This window comes from Jaculus jaculus, chromosome 12 (genome assembly GCF_020740685.1).
Source record: "Jaculus jaculus isolate mJacJac1 chromosome 12, mJacJac1.mat.Y.cur, whole genome shotgun sequence".
Lineage (NCBI taxonomy): Eukaryota > Metazoa > Chordata > Mammalia > Rodentia > Dipodidae > Jaculus > Jaculus jaculus.
In genome coordinates this window covers 95,637,618-95,659,068 of record NC_059113.1, presented here as the reverse complement: position 1 = coordinate 95,659,068, position 21,451 = coordinate 95,637,618, and the positions used below count along the sequence as shown (strand labels likewise).

General features: G+C 44.0%; 1 protein-coding gene across 4 annotated transcripts in view; it reads left to right on the top strand.

Moving 5' to 3' along the window:
- Nr3c2 (nuclear receptor subfamily 3 group C member 2) overlaps positions 1-21,451 on the top strand; it is a 397,495-nt gene that overhangs the window by 337,501 nt on the left and 38,543 nt on the right. For all 4 annotated transcript variants that reach the window (XM_045131380.1, XM_045131381.1, XM_045131378.1 and 1 more), the window contains exons 7-8: positions 11,619-11,749; positions 20,859-21,016. In XM_045131380.1, coding sequence (XP_044987315.1) covers positions 11,619-11,749; positions 20,859-21,016 — 289 coding nt within the window. The remainder of the gene's footprint in view (positions 1-11,618; positions 11,750-20,858; positions 21,017-21,451) is intronic.

Genomic DNA, 21,451 nt, shown 5'->3' with positions numbered 1-21,451 from the left:
ATGTTGGTCATCCGTTCACCTACCAATGGGCACGTGGCTCTCTTCCAGCTTCTGACTCTGTGAACGCTGCTACCACGCGCATAGTGCACACGTCAGCTCATACCTTGTCAGCTTGTGCAGAAGTTCTTTACGTGCTAAAGGAGCTTTTTCTCAATGCAAGTTCAAGATTACTGCGTCAAGGCAAAAGCAGTCAGAGGTGTTTGCTTGCAAAGCCTCACTGCCTGGGTTCAATTCCCAGGAGCCACCTAAAGCCAGATGCACAAAATGGTGCCTGTGTCAGGAGTTCGTTTGCAGTGGCTGGAGGCCCTGGTGCTCCCATTCATTCTCCTTCCTTCCCTCCATCTCTCTCTCTCTCTTCTTCTTCTTTTTGCTTTTTATTTTTGAGGTAGGGTCTGACCTTGAACTCACAGTTGACCCTACTACCTCTGCCTCCCCAGGGCTGGAATTAAAGGCATGCACCACCACGTGGACTCGCTCACTCACTCTTCCTCCATCCATCCCTCTATTTGCAAAAAATTTAATTTTTTTTTTCAAAATTGCTGCATCACTGGGTTAGAGATGGCCTAGCTACACAGCCAAAGGACCGGGGTTTAGTTGCCCAGTGCCCAGGTGGAACCAGAAGCTCAGTGTGGCACAAGCATGAAGAGTTCATTGGCAGAGGCTGGAGACCCTGGTACCTCAGTCCTCACCCCACGCTCAACCAAATGAATAAGTAAATAAAAATGGCTGCATCACAATAACCTTTTTTTGTGTGTCTTTTTTTATGAGAGAGAGGGAGAGATAAATGGCACTCGAGGGCCTCCAGCCACTGCAGCTGAACTCCAGACACGCGCACCACCTTATGCTCATGTGCAAACTCTCGTGCTTGCGTCCCCTTGTGTGTCTGGCTTACATGGGATTTAGAGAGTTGAACATTGATCCTTAGGCTTTACAGGCAAGTGTTTTAACCACCAAGCTGTCTCTCCAGCCCACAGTAAGCTTTTTCTAAGAATTATGAGTGAAGTCATCCCTAGTAGCTACTAAGATAAAAACAGTTACGATTTACAGGGCCATCATTGGGCAAAAGGTACGGAGATCCCAGGCTAGGGAGATGGCTCAGTGAATAAAATGCTGGCCACACAAGCATGAGGAACATAGTTTGGAACCCAAGTTCTTCTGTGAAATACTGGGCATGGTGGTGCTTGCATGTAAGCCCAGCACTAGGCAGAGGGGTGGACACAGGATGGCCCCTGAGACTTGCTCAGCAAGAGACCCTGTTTCAAAAAATAAGTAACTAGGGGTTGGAGAGATGGCTTAGCCCTTAAGGTGTTTGCCTACGAAGCCAAAGGACCCAGATTCGATTTCCCAGGACCCTCCACCTAAGCCAGGTGCACAAGGGGCGCATGCATCTGGAGTTTGTTTGCAGTGGCTAGAGGCGCTGATGCGCCCATTCTCTGTCTGTCTCTCTCCTTTCTCCATCTCTCTCTCGGTCTGCTTGCTATAAATAAATAGATAAAAATCTTTTTAAAAAATAAACAAAAATAAAGTGGAAAAACAATTGAGGAAGACACTCAGTGTCACCCTCTGATGACAGATGTAGGTCCGCACACATATGAACATACACACACATGCACGCACACCACATACGCATGCAAAAAGACAAAAATTAGCAAGCAAAAGACACAGAAGTCTTCCACAAAAAGCTGTTTCTGGTTGGAAGTGCCTGTTGCAGTCTCCCTGTAGAAGGTTCTGCTGGAGCCTGTCTGCTTCCAGGCTAGCATGGCCTCAGGGCACTGCAGGCACGGGGAACTGGGGATATTGTGTCATTTGAGTTGATCAACTATCTGCTTTTATCAGAGTAGACCAAATATAGAATTCTAGTACTCCATTTACAGGGCCATAATTTCCCATCAGCCGCTCCCAGATGGCCATCCGGATAACTGAATGGCTATGAGGTTTTAAATTTCTTTTATTGTAGGGTAAGCCATTTTTGGAATACCAAAACAAGAACGTTCCAGTGGCTGATAGGACCAACGGAGTGTCCTTGTCATGTGAAGTCTCACAATACTGTGCCTTCAGAAGATGGCAAGACAGTATGAGTTAAGAGCTACAGAAGTTGTCCACAGATGGAGGCTTTTAATGACCACACAGTGAATACCATAACCCCACCGAGGAGGCCCCCAGGGGAACAAAAGCTGGGGCAAGGGGATAAAAGAGTATAGCCTGTTCGTTCATTCATACACACACACATACACATATGCATATATATGTATATGTGTATATATATGCATTAAATAAATAATATATATGTATATATAAATTTATATCATTAAATAAAAATTAAAATTTTTAAAAGTTGCCCAGTTTATTTAGCTGTAAAATTAAAAGTTGGCAACTAGCATAAAAAATCATTTACTTTTTGAGTTGGAGAGATGGCTTAGCGGTTAAGCGCTTGCCTGTGAAGCCTAAGGACCCTGGCTCGAGGCTCGATTCCCCAGATTACCCACATTAGCCAGATGCACAAGGGGGCGCATGCATCTGGAGTTCATTTGCAATGGCTAGAGGCCCTGGCGAGCCTATTCTCTCTCCTTCTCTCTCTCTCCCTCTTTTTCTCTCTGTCACTCTCAAATAAATAAAAGTAAACAATTTTTTTAAAAAATCATTTACTTTTTAAAATATTGTATTATTTATTTATTTGAGAGAGAGAGGAAGAGGCATACAGAGAGAATGGGCATACCAGGGCCTCCAGGCACTGCAAACGAATTCCAGACACATGTGCCATCTTGTGCATCTGGCTTACATGCATACTGGGGAATTGAACCTGGGTCCTTCACAGGGAAGCACCTTAACTGCTAAGCTATCTCTCCATCTCAGATTTACATCTTGAATGTTCTGTCCATTCTGAGTTTAATGCGACTTTCCTCATCCTTATTATTATATGAGTAAATTCCATTCCTAACCTTAAATTTTCTCAAAAGCAATGAAAAATATTTTTCAACTATGAATATAAACTTTTCTTCCAAGTGGAATCAGCATGGGAAAAGTTGGATTATTTTAATGTAGTATTTAAAAACTATTTCCAAATGATCATATGATTCTAGTTTAGTAAAATGGATGTCCTGAGAAGACCAGATGAAGTTACAGCTATGAATAAAATTGATTTCTTAGTTTGAGAAAATTTCAAGTTTTCAAAACTGTGAAGTGGTTGTTTTTTCAATTTTTTTCAGCAGTTGGTAATTGTGGCCCAGTCTCATAATCTTAGGCTATATAGTAAGACTGTGCACATGTGTGTACATGCATGTGTTGCACACACGTGTGGTCAAATTTTTATATTCATTGATTTTTAACCCAATATTCTTAGAATTGGGACTGCGTCCCTATGCCCACATTGGTAGTTGTATTTATTTGCAAATTACAGTTTATTTTGTTCCCGTAAATGGGAAGGTGCTTAGAAATGTGAAAACGTGAGGGTTGGTCTATGACCATACGCTCTAAACGTGCCTGATCTCGGAAGCTAAGCAGGGTCGGATCTAGTTAGTAATTGGCTGGGAGGATGTCGTTGCCAAAAGTAGAAACTAGAAACTGTTGGTTCTTAAAGTCTGATATCCAATTTTTAGAATATCTTTATTAATTAATTTATTTATTTGAAAGCAGAGAAAGAAGAGAGACAGGGAGGATGGGCACATCGGGCCCTCCAGCTTCTGTAAACAAACTCCAGATGCGTGCACTACTTTATGCATCTGGCCTCCTGTGGGTGCTGGGGAATCAAACCCAGGTTGTTCGGCTTTATAGGCAAGCACCTTAACCACTCTATATTCCAGCCCTGATATCCACTTGATGTAGGGCTGTTTCCTACCCATCAACTTATTACTACCCTCATGTTAGTCCACTGACTTTTGGACATATATTTACTTTTGTTTTTAAAAGCCTTTATACAGAGTAGCTTCTCTTTACCAAAGTAGTCACGTTTATTCTTTTTTGTTTGGTTTGTTTTTTAGTTGTTCTTGTTTTGTTTTTTGAGGTATGGTCTCACTTTAGCCCAAGCTGACCTGGAATTCACTATGGAGTCTCAGGGTGGCCTCGAACTCACGGTGATCCTCCTACTTCTGCCTTCGGAGTGCTGAGATTAAAGGTGTGCGCCATCACGCCAGGCTTATTCTTAAACGTTCTGTTCAAAAGAAGATAAAATTATAAAATGAATACAAGAAGGTAGCACAGGGTGTCTGCAGAGGGCTATGACCGCATTAATTCCAACATCACACCAAAACGATTGCCCCATTCCCACTTCTTTGCATGAACATTGCTGTACATTTAATCTAATTGTACAAAAAAAAGTGAAATAGTTTAATGAAATAGTTTAATAGTTAATGAATAGTTTCCAAGATGGCCTATTTTTGTGCAATTTTGATCCATATTGTGCACACAGTGCACTTCATTTGGAGAACTCAGATTCATGCTGTTGAAAAAGCAATGGAATTTGAGGGGACAAAAGTACTGCATGATGTAGAGCAAACAGGGGAGCAGGGAGGGGCTGTGACACCCCAGCCAGTGAGGCCCTGAAGGTCTCTGGATGACTTCAGAGGAGACGTGAAAATTCATCCTCAGGAGAGTGGCGGGGTGAGAGCAAAGGGCCAAGGTTTTGAAGTCAGAACGCCTTGTTTGGTATCATGGCTTCATTCCTCACCACGAACGTGATTAAGTTTCTTCCTAAGACGTGGTGAGAATTAATTCTGGAGAAGCAAGCAGGCCAGCTCCAGTGTGGAGGTGGCAAGGGGACATGTGTGCCCAGCAGCCACGGGACCTAACCCGCTACTTGGACGGTGCTTCAGCAAAGAGTTAATAGAGCTATTCAGTGAAGCGGAAGAGTGTGTTGTCACACATGAGCAGGTAGACTCGAAGTCTCTCTCCACCTGAGCCTGCGTGTGGATGCTGCGTTGATGCGTCCTGGTGACAGAAACACTTTGACACGGAGCTGTCTTGTTTTCTTGTTCGACACCGTGAGAGTCACTTCTGCCGCGTGAACATCTGTCTTCTCTGGTTTACCTGCTATAACCAGACATAACAATGACTAAATGCCTTTTTTTGTTTGTTTGTTTCAACCACACGAAACTTGGTCTCTCTAGCAGTTCTTATTTTCTCCATTATGTTTATATCTTAAGAGGGCCAGTGTTTGGCACAGTACTTTTAGGAATATCCTTATAGTTGGGTGTGACAGGCATCCAAGATCAGAATTACTAACGGCAGTCCACTTCTCCCTAGTAGAAATTTGGGCCTCGGAAATAAGTCACAGGACCTCTGGAGGGCTGTAATGGTTTGAATCAGATGTCCCCCCCCCCCCATAAACTCACGTGTTCTGAATGCTTGGTCCCCAGCTGGTGGCAATTTGGGAGGTAGTGCCTTGCTAGAGGAAGTGTCTTTCTGGCTGGGGGGCTGGGGGTATTGTAGCCAGCTCCCCCGTGTCAGAGTTCAGCTCACTCTCCTGCTGCTGTTTTCCACCTTCCGTGGCAGAGGTGATGGCCAGCCTGTATTCCAGCCGTCACGGTGCTTCTCTTCATGACTGTAAGCCAAAGTAGAAACCTCTCCTCCCCTGAGCTGCTTTTTAGCCAGATGTCTTGTCCCAGCAACAGGGAGGTGACCACAAGAAGAGCGGCTCATCTCTGGGCCCTCTGTGGCCAAAACAGGAGTGCCTGTTCTCGGTCCTGACGGTGCAATCGCCTCAACTACCATTTTACAGTCAGTCAACCAGTATCCACGTTAGAACTTGAGATATTCTCAAATGCCAAATTTATTTGTGGGGGGGAGGTTCTTGATAATCTTACTGTCTATAAAATCACCAGGATTACCTCCATTTAATATCACCATTATATACAAATCTGCAGGTCTTCTGTCATTTTTCATTGGTGTTTATTTGTGTCTTTTTCCTTCACTCTCATTGTGTTCATTTTGGTTAAAAAGTACCTAGATATTACTCTGAACTGGGCCTTATTTTACCCTCTTAAGTCACTGGCATTTTCTATCTCTTGGTAAAGTCTTAGCAATATAGGAAATATGAAAATTATAAAAATACAAGCAGAAGGCTAGGGATATGGATTAGCGGTTAAGCACTTGCCTGTGAAGCCCAAGGACTCCAGTTCAAGGCTCAATTCCCCAGGACCCATGTACGCCAGATGCACAAGGTGGTGCAGGCATCTGGAGTTTGTTCGCAGTGGCTGGAGACCCTGATGCACCTATATTCATTCATTCTCTCTCTGTTTGTCTGTCTGTCACTCTCAAATAAATAAAAATAATACAGATGCAAGCAGAGGGCTGGAGAGATGGCTTAACAGTTAAGGCACTTGCCTGTAAAGCCTGGTGACCCAAGTTTGAGTCTCCAGTTCCCATGAAAAGCCAGATGCACAAAGTGGTGCTTGCGTCTGGAGTTTATTTGCAGTGGCTCAAGGCCCTGGTGCAACCATTCCCTCTCTTTTCTCTCTATCGCTCTCTGCTTGCAAATAAATAAATATTTTTTTAAATGCCAGCAGGTCTAAGAATGGGGAATTTACACCAGAGTGGTTTAACTCATGCTACAGTTGGCTCCAGACAAGTGGGTACAGATATGTGCTTGAGGGGTGTGTACCAGGACATGCTAAGGAAAAGGTCTCTCACCTCAGCTACAGAAGGACCTGTATTAGCTCCATGCATCATTCTGGGCTCTACTACCAAGAGGAATAAGACTTAACCAACCAGCTAGCTCAGGGACACAGCAAAGGAAGCCGAGAGAAACGAGGAACACAGGCCTACCCCGCATCCAGCGTGGAGGCTAAATTTAAACTGCGTGAGTCTTACAAAACAGCATCTATGCCAGAAAATTAGCATAAAAACTGGTCCAGCAGAAGTGAGATGCTTGCATTCATGACAGTTTTAAATGCTAAAACTTCCCATCGCACCCCTTGCACAAGCCAGTGCCCCATGGGATTCTCCCAGAAGACACTGTATGCCACAACAATGTATACTATATGTGCATAGTAACATCCCAAAAGTGAATATTAAAAATCTGAAACTTTAAAATAAGCACATTTGAAAAGTCTAGTGACATAGAAGGTGATTTAATAACCATAAAGGAAGAAAAACAGCAGCAGTATTTGCAAAAAAAGAAAAAAGTAAGTAGAACATTCATTGTTTTTCTTTTCTTTTTCTTTTCTTTTTTTTTTTGAGTGTGTATGAGTGTAGTTCTAGAAATTGGTGTTAGATGTCGTCTTTAATCATTTCCTTTTGATCCTCTTAAATATTTTTATTTATTTATTTGAGAGAGAGAGAGAGGCAGATTATATGTACATGGAGACAGAGAGCGGGTACACCAGGGTCTCCAGCCATTGCAAACAAGCTCCAGACTCATGCACTACCTTGTGCATCTGGCTTACATGGGCTTTGGGGAATCAACCTGGGTCTCTAGGCTTCAAAAGCAAGCACCTTAACCACTAAGCAATCTCTCCAGCTCCTCCACCTGATTTTTTTAAAGACAGGATCCCTCACTAAATCTAGAGTTCACTGATTCAACCAGCAAGCCTTGGGCATCCATTTGTCTCTAGCTCCCTGGTGCCAGGATTATAGACACACCCTGCCACGTCTAGCATCTTTCCATAGGGGCTGGAAAGCAGAACTCAGATGCTCATTTTTCATGACGAACATGTGGCCCAAGAGCCACCTCCCCAGCCCCTCAAGTGAACACATCTAAACCCCTTGACATGAAAAATATTGCCACGAAAATTAAAACACGGTAGGCATTAAGCAGTGCCTGCTATAGAAAAGAAATTATTTAATTGGATCTAAGGAAATCCCCTAGAATGAAGTAGAGAGCTAAGAAGATGAGAAATACAAATAACACACAATGGAAAGGTCCCATACACCACTGAGAGTTCAACAAGGAAATCGACAGGAATGACTACAGCCGGTGAGTGAAGAGACAATGGTGAAGGACATTTTGGAAGAAAAATAAATAAATATATATAAGTATGTGTATGTGTGTGTGTATGTGTATGTGTATATATACATACATACATACATACATACATACATACATACATAGACTGTCCTGAAGAGGAAAAATTTTAAAAATCAGGGCTGGAGAGATGGCTTAGTGGTTAAGCGCTTGCCTGTGAAGCCTAAGGACCCTGGTTCGAGGCTCGATTCCCCAGGACCCACGTTAGCCAGATGCACAAGGGGGTGCACGCGTCTGGAGTTCGTTTGCAGTGGCTGGAAGCCCTGGCACGCCCATTCTCTCTCTCTCTCTCTCTCTCTCTCTCTCTCTCTGCCTCTTTCTCTGTCTGTCACTCTCAAATAAATAAATAAAAATAAACCAAAAAAATTAAAAAAAAATTTTTTAAATCAGTCTGCACCTAGGTATATCTTACTGAAACTTCAGGCATCAGATAATGCTACCAAGGAAAATTCAGTTTACCTTTAGGTGAAGGACTGGGCTGCACAAGGGACTGTGTGGCAGAGTGCCTGCTTCATGGGCCCTTTGGCTTTGCAGGCAAATGCCATGACCACTAAGCCATCTTTCCAGCCCAATTTGTGTGTGTGTGTGTGTGTCTTTCTTTTATCAAAAGCTTTTGGGTTAAAGAGATGGATTAGTGGTTAAAACATTTGCCTGCAAAGCCAAAAGACCCAGGTTTGATTCCCCAGGACCCACATTAGCTAGATGCACAAGGGGGCGCATGCGTCTAGAGTTCCTTTGCAGTGGCTGGAGGCCCTGGCATGCCCATTTTCTCTCTCCCTACCCCCAACTCTTTGTCAAATAAATAAAAAAGGTATTTAAAAATCACCAAAAAAGAAATCCAGTATACATTTGAAGAGAAAGTTTTGTGCCTGTTGGTGATACTGGCATGGAATTACAAGCAACCGTGGGTTACTCTTTAACGCCCTCACCTCGGGTATGAGTGGATCATGAGCTCGCTGCGGTAAGGGATGAAGGGGTCCTCTGCTCTGCCGGTGGGAAGAAGACAGCAGAGGCAGAAGCTGTGACTCGGCAGTCGCGTTCCCAGCGCTGAGCTGGAGACGGGCACAAGCATGTTCTTTGGCCGTCCTTTGTAGGAGGGATAAAGTGGCAAATATATGGCGGGAGAGATGTCTCAGCAGTTAAAGGTGCTTGCTTGCAATGTGTATGGCCTGGGGTAAATTCCTCAGAATCCACATGAAGCCAGACACAAAAAGCAGCATCTGACATTCATGTGCTGTGGCAAGAGACAAACACGTGCAAATAAATAAATAACATTTTAAATATTGTTATTTCCAAGCAGAGAGCGACAGACACAAAATGAACAAGGCATAGAGAGAAAAAGAATGGGTACACCAGGGCCTCCAGCCACTGCAAACAAACCCAGATGCATTAGCCACTTTGTGCTTCTGGCTTTAGATGAGTACTGGGGAATTGAATCCAGGTCGTTAGGCTTTTCAGGCAAGCGTTTTAACTTCTGAGCAATCTCTCCAGCCCCAACATATATATATATATTTTTTTTTTTTGGTAAAAAAGAGACAAATGTAGAGGATTGGATATTTAAGCTGTGATCTATTTTCACAAGCAAAATATGAAGTAACGTGAGTGAATTAACTTGGAATTGTCTGTTAAAGAGAGATTTAGCTGGCTGGAGAGATGGCTCAGCAGTTAAGGCACCTGCCAAAGGACTCAGGTCTGATTCTCCAGTAACCACCTAAGCCAGATGCACAAGGTGGCAGTGTGTCTGGAGTTTACTTGCAGTGGTTAAAGGCCCTAGCGCACACATTCGCTCTCTCTTTCTCTCTCCTCTCTCTTTCACTCAAATAAAAAAATAAAAGTAATTTATTAAAAAAACACAGATTTACCTATTGTGACTAATATCTAATGTGATATGATGATAAAAGCATACATCTCAAAATCTCACATTGAATGTAAATTACAAAGAGATATGCAGATCTAGTTTCAAATTTCTGAATGACAGTGCTGCGTTGTTTGTTCGAATGGACACATACATGCATAGCTCTGAGAAGATGGTAATCCTTCAGATGGGGTGTTTCCACCTTGAATGAGGAAGATGTGTGTCAGATCCAGGAGGAAGAGAGCAGTCCTCAACTCTGCCATGATGTTTTAAAAACCTGAAGCAAATATTGGAACAATGTGGTTAATTCTGCATGGTAGAGCTGTAGACTTTTGCTATGTTGGTGTTTGTAAGTTTGGGTTATTGTCTTCAGTTAAAATACTTCTAGCAGACCTGGAGAGATGACTTAGCGGACAGGGCACTTGCCTGAGAAGTCTAGGGAACCAGGTTCGATTCCCCAGGATCTGCATAAGCCAGATGTACAAGGTGGCACATGCATCTGGAGTTTGTTTACAGTGGCTGGAGGCCCTGGCGTGCCCATTTTCTCCCTCCTTCCTTCCCTTTCTCTCTTTCCATTTGCCTCTTTCTCTTTCTCCAACTAAAAGAAACAAATAGCTCTTGCTTATGATGGGAAGACATATAGAATTCAAAGCAAAATGTCTCATGTTTCATTGTGATTCTTTGTTCATACCACTTCCATGAGATTTCTGCCGAGGGGAACCAGAGTCCCTCCTAGAAAGAGGCTGCAGCCTGCCTGACTTAGCTGCCTTCATACACTGCAGTATCCATGGGCCATTGGTGACCTCTTTGTTTATTTGCCCTTCAAGTGCTTTTCCGTGTTTTGGCAATTAGCCTGTTCTTCACTTTTTCTAGTCTCGTTGTCATAATGCATTGTTAGGCAGGCACATTATTTGAAGAAAAGTATCTAAAACCAAAGTGATACCTGGCTTCCTTCTTGAGGAAAAAGAAATGGTGTTGTGGTTATAGAATGTAGATTTTTTAAAAAATTATATTTTTACTTGAGAGGGAGAATGAATGGGCGCACCAGGACCTCTTGTCAGTGCAAACAAATCCCACACATGGGAAACACTTTTTGTATCTGGCTTTACGTAAGCACTAGCAATCAAACCTGATAAAAGCCAGCACCTTTAACCACTGAGCCATCTCTCCAGCCTGAGTGTAGATTTTTTTTGGGGGGGAAGAGATATTTGGAAGGTGGAGAGCGTGGCTCGTTTGGCTGTTGTAGGTGGGAACATTGTATGCAGGGTGATGGTTGTCATAGTGTTGCCTACTTGGGCTTCTCAACTCTTCCGAATATTTGTAATTTCTCTTTTTTTAAACATGTCACTCAAGTAGTTCATGGACATTTCCAGCCACCTCTGCAAGGAAGGCCCTTGTGGAAATGCGCTCGCTCACAGGCCCCTCTCTAGACGTTCACAGCACCCGGTCCTTTCCACGTAGGCAGCGTGCAGTGCCCGCAGCCCAAAGCCCTGCAGCTTCTCTGCTGCGATCGTGATCTCACCCCGGCCTCCCCATCACCCAGCATCACCCTTGACATAGAGGGAAAGCGTGTCGCACTGAGTGGGTTGGGGTCAGTGCTTCTCGCCCACTGTCCTGAGCTAGGAAGCGGCAGGGCTGGCGCTTCACTCGGAAAGGCGGCCAACTTGCCTTCTAAGCGCTCATCTGCTTCGCATGGAAACCAGAAGGAAGTCTGACTGGGGGTTCTTCTGAGCGCCGCCTTGGGCTGCCAGCCTGGGCACGATGGTGACCAGCCTCCTGAGACATGTGCTGCCTTTGCTTTTGCAGAGAGAAGATGCATCAGTCCGCCATGTACGAACTGTGCCAGGGAATGCACCAGATCAGCCTTCAGTTCGTGCGGCTGCAGCTCACGTTCGAAGAGTACACCATCATGAAGGTTTTGCTGCTACTCAGCACAGGTACCCCGAGTTGATGCCCACCCAGATGATGTTCCCTGTAAGAGAAGAACCCATTGGTAGTGTTCACCTGACTGGGTAATTGGTACTACCAACACCCACCAAATGTTGCTGTGTTGGCAGGAGGCTTTTGGCCTTGGATAAGCTAAGTTACTTTATATATCAGAGCCAAGGAGATGGCCAGGGAGATGGGTCAGTGAGTAAAGTGCTAACCACACAAGCATGAGGACCTGAGTTCATGTTCCCAGAACCCACATAAAAGCTGGGCATGGTGGTGCATGTCTGTAATCCTAATGCTGGGAAGGCAAAGTCAGAAGAACCCCTGGGCTTGCTGGCTAGCTATTCTAGTCAAATTGGCGAACTTCGAAATCACTGTGAGAGTAACCAAGGAAGGCACCTGACATCAACCTCTGGCTTCCATATTCACTTACACACACATGCATGCACACCATACATATGCATATATATGTCTCTCTATCTCTATAGGTAATATAAATATTAGTAGATATAAAAAGATAGAGATGATATAGATATTGATATATTAAAGAGTATAGCCTTTTGGGATGGAGAGATGGCTTAGCAGTTAAGGCACTTGCCTGCGAAGCCTAAGGACCCATGTTCAACTCTCCAGATCCCACATAAGCCAGATGCACAAAGGTGAGACAAACACAAAGTCACACACGCCCACTAGGTGGTGCAAGCACCTGGAGTTAGATTGCAGTGGCCGAGGCCCTGGTGCACCAATTTTCTTTCTCTCTAAAATTAAATAAATAAATATATCTGTGTATATATATTTCAAAAAACAAGAGTATAGGTTCTCACTTGCCCAACCACTAAATGTAAAGTGTCTCTAGCGTGTGATGGGATTGCAGCTCAGGTAACACAGGTGAGTGACCCAGAGTCTCTACCCTCAGGAGCTTGTACCATAACACAAGTCCAAAGATAATTTCAGCACGTTGTGGGACATAGTAATCTAATGTGAAAGAAGTCGGTATCATGGTGGCTCAAAGAAGGAAAAACATCCCAGTTCTGGATATGCGGTGGGCGGGGGGGGGGGGGACGACACATGGTGCCTTTGGGTCTTGGGAAGCTTGGCAAAGGTCCAAGATTGGGTATGAGGAGTGTGATGTCACTGGATGCTATTTCTATCGGGGCACTGTGAATACACACACACACACACACACACAGGCACTCAGTTTGGTGCAGGGAGGTTGTTTTACCTGTGCATTTCAGATGTTTTTTATTTATGGATACATTCAGTTAACTTTGTAAGACACATCAGATTCTGTTGGATTGGGTAGAAGTGAATATGGTTTGGATGGAGATTGACCAGAGCGAGGCAAAGGCAAGTTGAGAACTCAGCCTGGTTCAAAGCACAAGAGACCTGCAGAGAGGCTGTGGAGCCTTGTGATTGGCTGCGTGATGGACAAGGCCTTCGCACATTCAGGGCCCATGGCAGAAATGAGCTTGGCAAGTGACTAGAAGAGAAAAGTGGATTGGAATAAAATAGAAGTAATGTGGTAGGTAGTATATGAATATTTGGGGCATAACAAAAAAGTCTCATATACAAGAGATGCCACCAAGCAGAATAGGTTACTGTGGGGACTTGGAGAATATTTTGTGGAGTTCAAAATGAGTTGTGTGTATATATTTTATTTATTTGAAAAAAGAGAATGAGAATGGGCACATGAGGGCCTCTAGCCACTGAAAATAAACTTCAGAGGCATGCACCGCCTTGTGCATTTGGTTTCACATAGGGTCCTGGGGAGTGGAACCCAGGTCCTTTGGCATTGCAGGCAAGCAACTTAACTGCTAAGCCATCTCTCCAGCCTGAGTGGTGTGCTTGGACGGACAACTCTTTGAAGTCAGCTTTGTATCCTAATGGGGATGCCCAGAAGATAGAGACCATTTGAGACTGAAACACAGGAAGTCAAGTTTGAAATATAAAGTATCCTTGTGTGGCAAAAAGAATCATAGCTTAAACAAAGGTTAAAACGTGGGGTTGTGGTGCGTATTATTATTATTGTTACCGAGACCAAATAACTGAGAAAAACCATCTAACGGAGGAGACATCTAATCTGCCTACCGACTGCCTCCTGCTGGGTGGTCTTCATTTTCAGAAAGACTCCAAACAGCAGGCTGCTACTGAGATCTGAGCTAGCAGCAATGACACAGCGATGCTGAGGCCAGAGGATGGGCACCGGAGCGGAGGGGCAACCCTGGCAGAGAGGCACCGTGGCTCACAGCTGTCTTTGGTTTAGGGGTTACTTTTGGCCCTTTGCTTTATTTGATTTTCACTGAATTTGATTGCCCACGGCAGGGCTCAACCTGTCCTCTCTGCCACGGGCCTCGCCGTTCCTCACTAATTGCACCCAAGCCACCTCCTGTAGTTTTTGTGTTTGTCATTTCTCATCTGCAGGGTCAACAGCAAGGAGCAGGCTCTTTCCTCCCTGCTCCACTGTCTGTCTGTTCAAGGGGTTCCTCTCTCAGCTAAGTTACCCTCTCTGAAAACTAAGTTGCAAAAATAATCTTTAAAAAAATCATTTACATGTATGTGTATGTGCACGCGTGCAGGCACACATGTGCACACACATGTATGTGTGCAAATGCATGCAGAACCTCCTGCCACTGCAGATGACTGTCAGACGCCTGTGCCACTTTGGGTCTAGCTTTCACATGGGTGCTGGGGAATGGAACCCGAGCTCACAGGCTTCATGAACAAGCACCTTTTAACTGCTGAGCCATCTCTGCAGCTTCCAAAATAAACTTTCAATTTAGTTAAAAGTGATTCCATTCCCTTTCAAAACCATCCCACTATTCCTGTTTAGAAGATTTTTTTTTAACTACAGTATCAGTTGGATATTAGAACTTAGATCAAATACTGAGTTTTTTTTTAAATCTCTGTGTGTTAACAAATTCATTTTAATTTTTTTTTTTTCGAGGTAGGGTCTCACTCTGGTCCAGGCTGACCTGGAATTAACTCTGTAGTCTCAGGGTGGCCTTGAACTCATGGCGATCCTCCTACCTCTGCCTCCCGAGTGCTGGGATTAAAGGTGTGCTCCACCACGCCTGGCCATTTTAATTTTTTTTGAGACTTCTGTGTTCAAAACTTTATTGACAACCTCTATACATATATACACAAGTTTTTTATTTTTTTATTTTTTGGTTTTTTGAGGTAGGGTCTCACTCTAGCCCAGGCTGACCTGGAATTCACTATGGAGTCTCAGGGTGGCCTTGAACTCACAGCGATCCTCTGCCTCCTGAGTGCTAGGATTAAAGGCATGCGCCACCACGCCCGGCTTACCCAATTTTTGTATTATTTGTATGTGGAGGTATGTTGGGGTGTGTGCATGCGTACATGAGGGCATATCACTCCACACGTCAGGCTGGAAGACAACCTCAGGTGCTGGTTCCCTCCTTGGCCTTCTTTTGAGCCAGGGTCTCTCTTCTTGTGGTACCATTGCATGTGCCCCAGTCTGTCTGGCCCACGAGCTTCTGAATTCTCCTGGCTCTGCCTCCCGTTGCCATAGGGAATTCAAGATGACAGATGCATACATCACCTTACATCAGCTTTACGTGGGTGCTGGGAAATTGAACAAGGGCTGGCAGACTCGCAACCAAGAGCCTCTGCACCACCTCTGCAGTGTCCCTATTCTTTATTTTTTTTTTTAGTTTATGTATTTATTTTCAAGGAGGGAGGGAGGGAAACAGTGGGCACATCAGGGCCTCTGGCCATTGCAAACTAACTCCAGACTCATGTGCCACCTTGTGCATCTGGCTTACACATCGGTCCTGGAGACTCAAACCTGGGTCATTAGGCTTTGCAAGCAAGTGCCTTAACTGCTGAGCCTTCTCTCCAGTCCCCTGCTAATTCTGTATACATTTTAACTACTTGCTCTTATCTGGTACCTCATCCTGTTTCCATTCATTTATTTTTTCAGCCTTTACCAGTTTCTGGTATCATTTGAAACTCCCTGAATTTATTTATTAGCTTTCAAGTAGCTCAGGGATTTGAATTTTTTTTTCTTAGTTTTTCGAGGTAGGGTCTTACTCTAGCCCAGGCTGACATGGAATTCACTCTGAATTCTCAGAGTGGCCTCGAACTCATGGCGATCCTCCTACCTGTGCCTCCCGAGTGCTGGGATTAAAGGCATGTGCTCACCACGCCCAGCTTACATTCTGATTTTTTTTTTATATGCAGAAATAAAGCAAAATTAAAAGGCAGAAACACATAAGAAAATTCATAAATCCCAGAAACTGTAGGCTTTGGTAGGTTAAGTTTGCTCATCTGCAATTGAATGCACAAATTTGGTTCTCATTTAGGATTATTAGCTAGCACAGTGAACGCCCAACATCTCTGGGTTTTTTAAGTGATATCCAGAGTCACATGCTTGTCGCTTTAGAGGAAAGCAGACGGCTTCTAGCCCACATGTCTCTCTGGCCCATCAACTCTGGAAGCTTTCCAGCGGGTGCGCTGTGCTTACTAAGTAAATTCAGAAACTCTGGGCAAAACTCCAACACTCAAGGTTTTGCTTAAGTTCCCTTCATTGGTTTGTTCATTTCAACTTCTAAAAAATCTGGCCAGTGGCCAGGTGTGGTGGCGCCTGCCTTTAACCCCAGCACTTGGGAGGCAGAGGTAGGAGGATCGCCATGAGTTCAAGGCCACCCTGAGACTCCATAATGAATTCCCAGTCAGCCTGGGCTAGTGTGAGACCCTACCTCAAAAAAATATATATATATGGCTAGCAAATTGACACCTTATAACATTAAAATGTAAGTCATTATATTGGATACAGGATGATGTAATCTTGACTCTTATTTGATAACACAGTATTCAGAAATATGAAGATCTCTGCATAATCTTAGTTGATATTCCAAATAATACTGCAGGAGAGTAGTGAAATACAATCCCTCTACCTGAATAGCAGATTATTATTATTATTATTATTTTTTTTTTTTTAGTGGTTTTTCAAGGTAGGGTCTCACTCTAGCCCAGACTGACCTGGAATTCACTATGGAGTCTCAGGCTGGCCTCAAACTCACAGTGATCCTCCTACCTCTGCCTCCCGAGTGCTGGGATTAAAGGCGTGCGCCACCACGCCCAGCTGAATAGCAGATTTTTTTTCTCATGTATGGGGTGATCAGTATCATGTAATTATCTATTGAAAATGCTGGAACTGGGGCGTCGGGCCGGTGGGTAAAGCATGTGCCAGAGAAGCCTAAGGACTTGAGAACAGACCCTCAGCACCCATGTCAGTGTTGGGTGGCCGTGGCGGCCACTTGGAATCCCAGCACTTGGGAGGCAGAGGCAGCGAGTGTCTGCGGCAAGTGGATTGCTCAATCAAACTCAAGTGACAGACCCTGCCTGCCTCGGTAAATCAAGTAGAGAATGGTCACAGAAGACACTGATGTCAACTTCTGACCTCCACGTGCTTGTGCCCACACTCTTACGGACGCAAAGCAACAAAAAAGGAAAAGGCTTGCCTTTATGGGGTCTTTTAACTTTAAAAAAGAAATTGTTAAGTCTATGGTTAGGAAGTGTGGGTAATTATTTCAAACTTTCTGTCTCTTTAAATTAGCTCTTTTTTTAAAAAAAAAAATTTATTTGTTTGAGAGTGACAGAGAGAAAGAGGCAGAGAGAGAGAGAATGGGTGCGCCAGGGCCTCTAGCCACTGCAAACGAACTCCAGATGTGTGCGCCCCCTTGTGCATCTGGCTAACCTGGGTCCTGCAGAATCGAGCCTCGAACCAGTGTCCATAGGCTTCACAGGAAAGCACTTAATCGCTAAGCCATCTCCCCAGCCCCTGTCTGTCTCTTTTAGAAACTGTTCTGTTAATGTCAGAATGTCAGTGGATCTGCAGTTTTACTATTAATATGCTATTTATCTATAGTAGACAGCTTCACATTGCTGGGATGAACGTCCAAAGCAGGCTCAGGAAAGGACTAACTTCAGCTCACAGACCCAGGGAGAAGTTCCATCAGTGGCAGAGGAAGCTGCTTCCATACACCGAGGCAGAGAGGAACAATCACACAGCCAGCAAACACTAAAAGCAGCCAGCACCGACCACAGCAAACAGGAGCCCTGCCAGAGCTCAGACTGCTCTCTGGGACCTTTGGGCTGGAATTCACATCCACCCCCAGTGACACTTTAGGGCTGGGCTCCAGGATCTGCCCCTGGTGACTCCTCTTCCAGCCAGGCAGCTAGAGCTCCAAGTTACAAGCTTTAATAAAACACCTGACTCTATGGGGGACATACTACCACAATATCCTTCCTTAGTTTTTATACTTTCAAAACAAAATGTTAAGTCAAACATAAGTATTTCATATATAATGGAAGCCATTTAACTCTTCTTTTTAGAAGAAGAACCTTTTTAGAAGGTTCATTTATTTATTTACTTACTTTTTAAGAGAGAAAAGAAGCAGAAAGAGAGAGAGAATGGGCGTGCCAGGGCCTCCAGTCAGTGCAAATGTTCTCCAGAAGCATGCGCCACCTTGTGCAGCTGGCTTATATGGGTACTGGGGAATTGAACCTGGGTCCTTAGGCTTTGCAGGAGTGCCTTAACTGCTAAGCCATTTTTCCAGCCCTCATTTAACTCTTTATGTGAAAGATGTTTAAAATCTCAACAAATATTTGGCAAGACTCAGGAATTTTCAGTTGTTGCTAAGGATTTAATTTTTTTTTCTCCTACAAAAATAGATTTCAATAAGCCGCAAATCAAAAGCCTCAATAATTAAACTCAAGGAGATTATTAACATGAGAGTAGAAGTTAATTTGCAAGATAATTCACATCTTTATTTGGGAAAACAGGATTTATTTAGAGAGAGTTGTATGCCTGGCTTCCAGTATCACACAAAATACTCAGAAAATGGTACTTAACTATTCTAAGGCATGATCACCAAAGAAATCAGTATTTATATCAGTTATGAGAAATTAGCAAGCAGGATGTATAGTTAGGAAGTGAGAGAGAGCAGTTTCAGGTTCACAATGCTGTTATTACAGGATGAGTTTTCGTAAGACCTTCATCTCCTAAAACTATACTTGTAGCTGGGTGTGGTGGCGCACACCTTTAACTCTAGCACTCAGGAGGCAGAGGTAGGAGGATCGCCATGAGTTCAAGGCCATCCTGGGGCTACATAGTGAAGTCCAGGTTAGCCTGAGCTAGAGTGAGACCCTACCTCAAAAAAAAAAAAAAAACAAAACAAAACTATACTTCTAGGTGACCATGTCTTTCAGAGTTAAAGCATAAAGATAGCTACTTCTGGATTGTACCACAAACCTACCAAGGAAGTGGATTTTTGGAGTGGTGCCTTTACCTTCAACTGTATCCATGGCTGCTCCTCACACCCTTTCACCATAAAGTGCCTTCACCTGTGATCTAGGGAGGTGGCACCTTTCAGCAGGGCACAGAAGCAACTGAATACCAAGTTGTGAATGGCAGAATGTCCTCTCTTTTTGGAACTCAGTGCATGCTATGGCACCTGCCCTACCCCGGAGCTTTACACCCAGCTCCCAAAATATTCTTTGAAAGAAGTATTCTTGGGCTGAAGAGATGGCTTAGAGGTTAAAGCACTTGTCTGCAAAGCCAAAGGACCCAGGTTCAATTCCCCAGGGCTCACATATTGCAGATGCACAAGGTAGAGTGTATGCACCTGGAGTTTGTTTGCAGTGGCTGGGGGCCCTGGCATGCCCATTCTCTCTCTATCTGTTCCTGCCTCTTTCTCTTCCTCTAATATAAATAAAAAATTATTACTTTATCCCAGCACTCGGGAGGCAGAGGTAAGAGGATCACCATGAGTTCAAGGCCACCCTGAGACTACAGAGTTAAGTCCAGGTCAGCCTGGACCAGAGTGAGACCCTACCTCGAAAAACTAAAAAAAAAAAAAATTATTACTTTAAAGTGAGCTTTATTTTGTTTCAGTGTAAAACCTAGTCACCACATAAAAGAGAAAAAGAAGACCATGATCTATCTCACTGAAAGTAAAAGTGAACATAGTTTTTTTTTTTTGCATGTCTGATGCATAGACATTATTCTTTTTTATATGTATGTGGGCAAGTCTTTACCAGAAGATAATTGTACAGTTGCAACTAATTAAGACTTAAATGTCCAGCCTCGTAATCAGTATATGAGTTTAAAATATTCGAGGCCATTTTACCCAACAGAGACACTCTGGGTGTTAGTACGTCCTGCACTCAAAACAGTACCAAGACAGTTTCTGGGGTGACCTGAGAGGACATGTCATAGCAACTCTGTGGTCAGGTGATCCTGGACAGGGAGAAAGTGGTTCTTATAGGCATTCTTCATGTGGCCCGTGGTGAGTTTCCCACAGTGTCTGGTATTTGAACTTGGATGTAAAGATTTGGATTTCTCTTGCTAACCCAGTGTACACTGACTGGTTCTTCCAGTTGTCCCAGAAAAATCAATATTTTTCCTACCCCTGAGGTATTGGCAAGGTAGGATTTAGAAAGCACTTTTTTTTTTTTAATTTGAGAGCGACAGACACAGAGAGACAGATAGAGGGAGAGAGAGAGAATGGGCGCACCAGGGCTTCCAGCCACTGCAAACGAGCTCCAGATGCGTGCGCCCCCTTGTGCATCTGGCTAACGTGGGACCTGGGGAACCAAGCCTCGAACCGGGGTCCTTAGGCTTCACAGGCAGGCGCTTAACCACTAAGCCATCTCTCCAGCCCTAGAAAGCACTTTTGAAGACAGGTTCTAGGCCATGCAAGAGGTGGGCTTTGAAAACAAGTAGACGTCAATTTACTGGATCCCTGTTCTGCTGTTGACTTATTGTGTGCTCATGCACCTTCGTGGATCAGCCTCCAGTCCACCTTCCTCATCTGGGTAATGTCCTATGGTGTCAGGAGTGAGCTAACATACAAAAGCAATGCCCATCCGATACATAGGCATTAACACTCTTTTGTATATGTATGTGGGCAAGTGTTTACCAGGAGATAATGGCATAGTTATTCATAATGGCAACTAATCGAGACTTAAATATCCAGCCTTGTAATCAGTCTACGAGTTTAAAACATTTGAGGCCATTGAGTTGCTAAGATGTTAGAGTTGTTTTTGCAACCTGGGGACTTAACGTGTTTGTGTTCCTTAACACAGTTCCAAAAGACGGCCTCAAATGCCAGGCTGCATTCGAAGAGATGAGGACAAATTACATCAAAGAACTGAGGAAGATGGTAACCAAGTGTCCCAACAATTCTGGACAGAGCTGGCAGAGGTTCTATCAACTGACCAAGCTTCTAGACTCCATGCATGATGTAAGTAGAGTCCTTGGCTCCTAGGACGATCAAGGGTCCCCAACCGTGCACACACTGTTGACCAAATGAAGCTGGGTCCTCTGAAGTCTCCAGTGTGAGGCTTCCAGGGTTAAAGTCTAGTTTCGGCAGGTTTTTCTTTTCCTAACCGTTGGAGCGAGCAAGCCCCATGCCCACAAAGGGTAGGGCTCCTTGCCCTGGACCAGGGAAGGCACCAGTTTTGCTACAGGTGCCAGATAGAATTTCACATTTTTGTTGGCAATTTCGGAAATGTTTGGTTAATGAAAATGTTTGCTTTGACGTTGCACAAATAATGTCCATCTTCTACAACTGTTAATCTAATAACCCAATCTTTCAGAAACATTATTAGTGGTTCGGGGCCAGCTTGGATCATCTCAGTCTCTGCCAAATTTTGAACCCTATATCCACCGTTCTTCA